The sequence below is a fragment of the Lactuca sativa genome, chromosome 4 (assembly GCF_002870075.4).
Source record: "Lactuca sativa cultivar Salinas chromosome 4, Lsat_Salinas_v11, whole genome shotgun sequence".
NCBI lineage: Eukaryota > Viridiplantae > Streptophyta > Magnoliopsida > Asterales > Asteraceae > Lactuca > Lactuca sativa.
In genome coordinates, this window is record NC_056626.2 from 340,022,864 (window position 1) to 340,032,102 (window position 9,239).

A 9,239-nucleotide genomic window follows, 5' to 3' on the forward strand; every position below is an offset into this window, starting at 1 on the left:
GGTTGGTATTTTGTGGGTATCTCACTAAGCTTTCGGGCTTACATTTGTGGTTTAAATGTTTCAGGTATTTCAGGAGACCGTGGCAAGGCAAAGGCGTGATCGTACCGCTCCTCATGTTTATGTTTTATGTTATGGTTCTGGGAATACTCTGATAATAAATGTATTGAAAACCCTTTTTGTAATAACTTAATGAATTTGGGTTGTTTTTGAAAAGTTTAAATTGGCTTAAATTTTTGGATGTTACAAACTTGAAGCTCGTCTCCGATCATATTTGACGTCTCCACCGCTAGTACTCTTATGTCGTTGTCCATTTGTTTCCCAAAGCTCTCTTTTAGAAGCAATTTGCAAAATCTTGTCCATTCTAACTTTTTACCCTTCATATCGGCCCCATTTCTTTCAACTTATCTGAATTCTACGTTTTGCTTTTGTCTTTGCTTTTTTGCTTTGCCTCTTCCCATTGGTCGGGAAGGTGGTGAAACTGGAACGGGTTCATCTTCGTTCAGATCGAATTGAACACGAACATCTGATGTAGTATGATCGGACTCAGATGTTTTGCTGTGTTTTGAACTACGGTCGATATGCTTGTTTGATGTTTTGTTGTTTTACAATTTCTTGTTATCTTTCATAAAATTCCAAACTTCAAGAAACTTGAAAGCCTTCACGTTTTCTATTTTATACACTTTCAGCAAAATCACATCATCGTCTTCTCCACTTTTCCATTGATGTTTCATGTTGGTATACAAATCATTAAACATCATGATTTTCTTGTTCATCTTCCCCCATTTCGAGTACACTTAATGTTTTGAACAGTACTCTCCACGGTTCATTCCTTTATGAAACCTATGTAAAACCCGAATCCAAAAACGGTCATACTTTTGGTCTTTTTCAATCATTGCATCTTCTGAAATATCGATCCATGATTGTGCCAACACTAACACTTCTAGGGGTTCCTAACTTTTAGCCTGTACATTCTCTTTTCTTTTAGTTGCTGCTCGAGTGGGCTAAGTTTCTTCAACAAATTCCGGTTCGGACTCAGAAACGACCGTATGTGGTTGTGTTTGTGTTTGTTGAACAAACTCAGGTTGAGACAAAAAAATCAAATGGATTAAAATCTGAGTCGGGTTGTGGTAGTGTTTATGGTAGTGGTTGTGTTGGTCGTTGTGGAAATTTGGAAAGCATACTGCATAGTGGTAATACGGAGGCGAAAAAATCGGTTGATCAAATGAAGGTATTGGAGTTGTGGTGTGTCTAGCGAGTGTTTTTTCATTGGTAGTCTTTTAGAAGAAGACATTTTGAAAATATTTGAAGAAAATATGTTAAAATGATAAGGAATTTGAGTGAGGATTTTGTAAAAAATGGTAAGTATATATATGGTAAATTTAAAAATAATAATAATAATTTCTAAACACAAGGACTGTTGAATGGTCAAAAGGAGCACCAACCAATCAAAATATGTGGATGTTTCTTACCACATTGTGGCCTAAGCCGCACTTGACCGCACCCAGGGGGTGGTGTTCTTGGTCCATGTGGCAAAATCGCGGTATGAAACCGCAACCACTCCTTCTGGCCTTAAAATGACTTATTGATTTCTTAAGAGGTCAATAAACTAAATTGTGTGTTTGGATGATGAAAATGGCTTTTTAAAATAGATAGTGATTTATACATAATATTTTTTAGCCATACACAACATTTTATGTTTTTCATAATTGTACTGTACACGTGTATAAAGTATAATTCGTTATGTATGACTATAAAGTGTTTTGTACGGATCATCACCCTTTCAAAATGGCTCCACACCTTTAATGAAGAGTTTTCAAAATATCAATCTCCTAACTTCTTCAAACTCCATATGATTTTTTTGAGATAAAAAAACTATAATATCCTTAATAAACTCTCTTGCTTTCCTTCGCATGCACATTTTAATCATACAAATATAAAGTTTTTGGCCACCACATAAGATAATCCAAAAATATAATCTTTAAAAAAAATATTTTGCTATCATATAAAATAGAGAAATCTTCAAAAAGTTATAATATTATTTTTTTAGCAAATAAGCCCAAAAAGTTTGTAATTGTTTACATATTTAGGTTTTTTGACATCATATTCAATTAAGTTATAATATAATTTTTTAGCAAATAAACCAAAAAACTTTTAATTGTTTACATATTTAGATTTTTACTCGATAAACCGGTAACCAACCAAATATGAGGGCTTTTGTAGTGGTTGATATGGTGATTTGTTTTGAATGGTTGACGTCGGATGATGATATAAACAATTATAAAAATTACCTAAGTCGGAACAATTCTATTTTTTCTATATGTTTCCTATAAACAAAACCCTTTAATTTAAGAAATGCATGGGGATGAATATTGTCATGCACACAATACCCAAATGACGTCAAAAGAAAATGAGAGAAGACTTGGTGTACATTATCATCATAGAGTACCTTTATGATTTTTGAAAAATATGTGTAAGCCGTAGGGAGGGAAAATAATGTAAATATTTTGTAACTAAGAAAGGTGATTCATAAAATAATATCATTTGAAATATAATCATCAAGAAAGATAATAAAATATCCAGGAAATAATCTAATGGAATACTGTCAAAAAAAACCTTTATATTTTTTTTAGTTTAAAGATGTTTTACCATTTTTGTGTTTTTGTGGGGTTTACTCTGTAATTTTCATTAACGTTTTTATATTTACCCTTTTACCCTTTTCACCTGTTCCTTAAAGTTAAACTCGCAAAAACCCTTAGGTTTGCAAAGTTTTTACAGTTTTACACTAAATATATTTTTGTTCTTTTTTTAAATAAATTTGTACCCCATTCTGTTTTTATACAACTTGTTAATTTTACTCGTTTTACTTTTTTCCCCGGGCATTTTTTTTTTGTTGGCATGGCATGTCATATAAAAGTCTTATAAAAAATAGAAAGAATGGTAAAAATGATGCTCAAACTTGAGACCACTCAGTTTGTTCCTTTCACTTGCTAATTCCATGAAAAATATCTATTAGAATCACAAGAACACTCGAAACATATGAGATAGCTCTAGATGATCTCATTATCAATGCTTTTTGTGGATTTCAATTAAAATAAAGCAAAAAAAAAAAGTAGTAAAATTAAAGGGTTGCAATAAATTATGGTGTAAAACTAAAAAAAAAAGGTGAAAGCTTTGCAAATAAAGGGGTTTCCTGCAAGTTTTACTTGAGAAACTGGTAAAAAAAAATGTAAAAATGATAAAATTAGAAAGTTGAATACTCAAAAAACTGAACGCTTTTCTTGGCAATATCCCTTTTCTAATTAAAATAATTACCACTAAACATGGATAAATACAAACACAACCCTGACCCATACAAAAATACCGAAATATACACTTTAACAGCAATACCGAAATATACACTAGCAATCATAATCATAATAGAACAATATAAAATTAGAATACCAGAAAACACAAATTAATTAAAAAAACATGCTTTATTTCTTCCTATTTTGTTGTTTATGTTTCTCATCATTATCTCAATACTATTACAATATTGTACACAAATACTCACATTGCCATTAAAACACATTTCTAATCTCTTTTTTTTTTTTTTTTTTAATCTTCCGATCACATAGCAATGGAAACAATATGGTGTAAATCGTCTAGCAAAAGGGTATGATCACCCAAAGGCAATATCATCTTCCCAAACTCATCAACAATGCTAAGATGCTTACACGGATCCACAAGAATCCGTAAATTTGTATCCAAATAAGAAAGCGTATGCACACGTTCAAACTCCACAAGTTGTTTCAATGGTGCACCTTGTTCAAAACCCTTGGGGACTTGTGCAAATAACATCACAACTGTGCTTCCATCAAATGGGCCATGATTTGTGATTGAGATTTGAATTGGGAATCTTAAAGAATCACAATGTTGTTGGATTTTATCGACGTAAAGATAGTTGGAAGAGCCTGTTATGGTTTGTTGTAATATGTTGGTTTTTTGTGAATTGAAAACATGAAGAATGGATTTGGTGGGTGGTGAGAGGATGTTGTAGGTGTAATTTGAGTAACTTAATCCGTGTCCGAATTTGTAGACTGTGGGACCCGTGTAGAAACGATATGTTCTTCCGGGATAATTATGAGAAAGATTGGGTCTCATGTGCATGTCGTTCATTGCTACGCTTGTGAAGGATTGTGGATACCATGTCACGGGTAGTTTTCCACCTGTAAGAAATAGCAATGTACTTTCATTTGTCTGTATATTTATTAATAAGTATTATATCATTCTAGACTTTTGTTGATTTCTATTAGATCATTGTTCTTTTAATTGTTTTTTTTTTTATTAATAAGTATTGTTCTTTTATTTCTATTAGAGCATTTGTCTGTATATTTATTAATAAGTATTATATCATTCTAGACTTTTGTTGATTTCTATTAGATCATTGTTCTTTTAATTGTTTTTTTTTTTTTATTAATAAGTATTGTTCTTTTATTTCTATTAGAGCATTTGTCTGTATATTTATTAATAAGTATTATATCATTCTAGACTTTTGTTGATTTCTATTAGATCATTGTTCTTTTAATTGTTTTTTTTTATTAATAAGTATTGTTCTTTTATTTCTATTAGAGCATTTGTCTGTATATTTATTAATAAGTATTATATTTATTAATAAGTATTATATCATTCTAGACTTTTGTTTATTTCATTTGTCTGTATATATATATATATATATATATATATATATATATATATATATATATATATATATATATATATATATATATATATCATTCTAGACTTTTTTTTTTCTGAAAAAGACCTTGTATTTATTTAATTTTTTCCGGAAAAACCCTCTAACTTTGTCTACTTTTCCGGAGGAAACTCTCGATCTGCTAACTATTTCCGAAAAACGTCAACTTTTTTAGTTTTTCCAAAAAAAAAACCCTCGCATTTTTACAAGTTTTTTCAGAAAATAAAATTACTAAAATGGCCGGATCGGAAAAAATGTAAAAATACAAGGTCTTTTTCAAGAAAAAAATTATAAAGTTGAGGTTTAATCCGCAAGAAAAGAAAACACACAAAATATAAGGTCTTTTATGAGATTAACCATTTCATTTATTTGACATTATACTTTGAAAAATCTACCCGTTTGTTTTTTTTTTCTTTAAAAATACCTTGTAGGTTTTTAAATTTTTTCTGAAAAAACCCTCAATCTTCTAACTGTTTCCGAAAAAACCTCAACCTTTTTAGTTTTCCGAAAAAACCCTTTATGAAGGCATTGTATGTTGAAAAACTACCCAATTATATTTATACCATTCTTTTCATGAAAAATTACTTTCTATTTATAAATATATAAAATTATCAAACAACAATATTATAATTAAAAAAAAAAAAAAAAAGTTAAAAAATCTGGAAATAAATACTAACCAGGATTATGATCTCCAAACACAATCTGAGCAAGTGCAGCACCACCACCTTCACCCGGGTACCCGACCCAAATAATGGTAGCAATCCGTGGGTCCCCTTGAGCAAAAGAAACATCAAGGGGCCCACCACCTGTCAAAACTAAAACTATCGGCTTTTTACTTATAGCAGCAATTGTTGTAATCAAAGCCGATTGATACCCTGGTAGAAGAAGACTAAATCTATCATGATCTTCGGTTTCTTGACTCAAATCAATTCCAGCCACAATAATTACAAATTCGGCTTCTTTTGAGATGGAAATTGCTTCTGGAAATTTCGAATTGGAAGCGCATGCCACGTCTACACATCCCGATGAATGACTTGTTTTCTTTATGTATTTTTTAAACCCATCGATTATGCTTTTTGGGCTACATGGAACTCCTGTATATATATGTTTCAAAATAATTAAATTGTAAGCAAGTAGGAATTCAATTCATGAATTATAATAATTTAATTGTTGTGATTAGGTAATAATGTTAGGTGAATTGCTATAATCATTAGAAAAATGTACCTGTAGAATTACAGAAAAACAATTATATTTTATTTTGGGCAATTTTGTGGTTTAGCCACGTATACTTTTTTTCCCTAAATTTACCCATTTTGTCATAAAATATTATCAAATATAATTGGTTAATTTGGAAACATGTTTGAAGCTTGTATAGTTTGACGGGAAGAAATGAAGTATTGGTGGTTAAACTACAAAACTGCCCAAAATATATCGTTTTTAATTTTCTGATTATTAGGGATAAAAATAAGAGTTAATCTTAAAAAAAATTATATTTTGTGTTGTTTGTTCTGGATTAAACCTCAAATTTATTTTTTGCCTGAAATATTTTTTCATTTTTTTGATCTGGCCTTTTAGTCATTTTTTCCTTAAAAAAAATGAAAAATGTGAGGATTTTTTGCTAGAAAAACTAGCAAAGTTGAAGGTTTATTTGGAAGCATTTAGAAGGTTGAGGGTTTTTTCGGAAAGAAAAATACAAAGTTGAGGGTTTTTTCAGAAAAAATGAAAAAATACAAGGTCTTTTTCAGACAAAAAAAAAAAGTAAAAGTTGAGGTCTAATCCAGAAAAAACACAGAGCACAACCCAAAGATTTAAACCCAATTTACCGATTATACTTTATTTCTTTTTCCCAAATTTGCCCATTTTTGAGCACTAATATGGCTTAGCCATTTATACTTTATTTCTTTTTTTCCAAATTTGCAATTTTAACCTAATATATTATCAAGTCAAAATGGCTACTAATTTGGAAAAAAGTTTAAAACTCGTAGTTTTTTTATTGGAAGAAATGAAGTATTAGTCGATTAAACTACAAAACTGTCCAAAATATATAATTTTTTTAGTAATTTGCCAAAAATTTCTGATTCAATTTTCTGATTATTAGGGGTTTAAAATAATCTAATTATTGAAATAAAGATCAAATTAAAGAAATTCAAACCTATGTATCCCCCGCCCAATTTGCTTGTTGCATTTGCCATTGGACCAATAACAGCTAACGATGAAACAAGATTCTTTTTCAAAGGTAAAAAATTGTTATCATTCTTGAGAAGTACAATCCCTTGTTTTGCTGCTTCAAGGGCAAGATTCTTGTGATTTGAAGTGCAAACATCTTGAGGTCCAAATTTTCCATATTTCCCTTTTATCAGGTCCCCATCATAGAGTCCTAAACGAAGTTGAACTTTAAATAAATTGAGAAGAGCTTTATCGATTTCTTCTTCTTTCACTTTCCCCTTTTCAACTGCCGACTTTGTGTGTATCAACATGTAGGTCCCACAGTTAATATCCGTTCCTACACCAAGATTTTTTAACAGTCGGCGGTTAAAATTATTCTTTCAGCAACCCCTCAGTTGGCTCACACTGTCTGTCTCGTAAACATAACGTGAGACGTAAATCAAGTCGCTGCTAAACCCTAAGCCCTAATACTATTAAAATAGTTTAGGGCTTAGGGTTTAGAGTTTAGAATTTAGGGTTTAGAGTTTTTACCCTAAACCCTAAAATCCCTAAAATCCTAGTAAACACATTAAGCCCAAATGACTATTTCTGTTTACTTAATGCGTTAAACACTTAATAGATTAATATTGTGAAATTTGTTTTAGGGAATATAAGGGTAAAATGGTCAAAACCCTTTTAACAAGTTAGAAAAGGGAAATTGGAAAGTTAGAAAGAAACCAGCTTTTAGAGCAATGGCCACAGCATCTTCAGGGCTTTTAGTGTAGTTTTGATATTCGTATATAGTGGCCACAGCATCACAATCTGAAGTTATATATCTGTGTTTATGCATAAAACCAAAAGCTTGTAAGTTTTTATTATCATTTATCAAATCAATTTAAAATTTAGAAACTTTTTAGTATGTGATTTGAGGAATCTTGAACCCTTTAAATCCCCATTCTGTTCGAGCTTTTTGTAAAAGCTTCTTATCAGCACAAGCTGGGATTCCATTTACTGCATTATATGAACACATTAAGCAACTTGCTTTCGCCTTTTGTATACAACTTCTAAACGGTGGTTCATATGTGTCCTGCATATCCTGCTCTGTTACCTGAATGTTTACCCAGTTTTGAACTTCAAGCATTTTTTTTCTCGAATTTGTTAAAGTTTCGATCTTGGAAACAAATTAGTTGATTTCAGGATTTGGAAAGGATTCTTACAATGGCGTTGAAGTTGTATCTGGCGTAATTCCCCCAAAATTCCAAATCATAAGCACTGAAATGCTTACAACAAGCAGACACCATCAACTCATCACCACCGCCGTCTCCGCCGTGGTTGTCGTCGGCGCCTGACAATACCCTCCTCCTACCCTTTCTCTTCGTATCTTGATACCTGTTTCTACCTTCGGTCGTCTTCTCCCCCTGAAATCCTCTCACATACTCAACACTGTAAGCGGACACCACCATTGGATCCTCGCCGGGGGTTTCCTGCCCTCTTCCCCATCTTGGGTCTCGGAAAATGTTAATCGTCGGAGCCCAGAAAGTCAACCCGGCTTGACCCACGTTGTACATTGCCCTTGCTTCAACGGCGATAACCGAAGCAATTGAAAACCATAACGTCCGATTGAAAGATGATGTGGTGAGAATGACTTGTGGGAAGCCGGTGGCGGCGGGGATGGGTCCGGTTTCAAATGTGACACCGGGGCCATTAGAGGCGATGCCGTGGAGAGATTCCGACCACCACTCGTAGGGAGGGATGCCGAGACGGGGAATGCCGGTGTCGTTGTTGGAGAGGCGTTTGATCTTCTCGGAAAGAGAGAGGAGAGAGAGGAGGGATTGGGCTCTGGTGGGTATCGGTAAGGCGGTGTTGCAGAAGGGGTAGGAGTTGTGGTGTGGTGGTTGACATGGGAATTTGGGAGATTGTGATTGAGAATTTGGGATGTTGATTAGAGTGATGAAGAGTAAGAGGATGATGGCGGTGGTTATGGTGGACGACATCGGAGGGGTCGTGGTGGTTGTGGTGATCGGCCGAGTAAAGAGGCTTTTAAAGAGTGGATAAAACGGCAGTCAACAGTGACTCTTGTTTTGGCCAATGAGACTTTTCGATATCTTTTAAAAATGTTGGATCTAATCCATGATTTTAAAATGGAGAAAATGACAAATATAATAAAAAATAAACACAATTAAATAAAGGGACCCTTGTTTTTACAAAAAGATCAAAAGTTTATTTCTTATTTTTTTTTTTTTGTTTGACAGGGTAGGGATCTTATAGTTTTATCTTTTAAATGGCTATAACCGTTATAGGATCAATGTAAAATGATTATGGGCGTGTTTGGCAAAACTAACTGATAGCGGATAGTAGGTAA

At 32.5% G+C, this 9,239-nt stretch overlaps 1 protein-coding gene across 1 annotated transcript; it reads right to left on the reverse strand.

The window, feature by feature from the left end:
- Positions 1–3,454: 3,454 nt before the first annotated feature.
- On the reverse strand, positions 3,455–9,006 carry LOC111895994 (probable beta-D-xylosidase 6). Its single transcript, XM_023892029.3, has 6 exons — positions 8,095–9,006; positions 7,819–7,985; positions 7,616–7,713; positions 6,885–7,235; positions 5,410–5,826; positions 3,455–4,205 (listed from the first exon to the last, which is right to left on the reverse strand). The coding sequence occupies exons 1-6, from the start codon at positions 8,869–8,871 to the stop codon at positions 3,607–3,609; spliced, it is 2,409 nt and encodes an 802-aa protein (XP_023747797.1). The 5' UTR covers positions 8,872–9,006; the 3' UTR covers positions 3,455–3,606.
- Between the last annotated feature and the right edge of the window lie 233 nt (positions 9,007–9,239).

Excerpts from the sequence above, each read along its gene's own strand:
- LOC111895994 (XM_023892029.3), bottom strand. The coding sequence starts at position 8,871 with ATGTCGTCCACCATAACCACCGCCATCATCCTCTTACTCTTCATCACT. Across the intron at positions 7,986-8,094 it reads GATACAACTTCAACGCCATT|GTAACAGAGCAGGATATGCA; the intron begins GTAAGAATCCTT and ends GTAAACATTCAG. Across the intron at positions 7,714-7,818 it reads ACAGAATGGGGATTTAAAGG|ATATATAACTTCAGATTGTG; the intron begins GTTCAAGATTCC and ends GCATAAACACAG.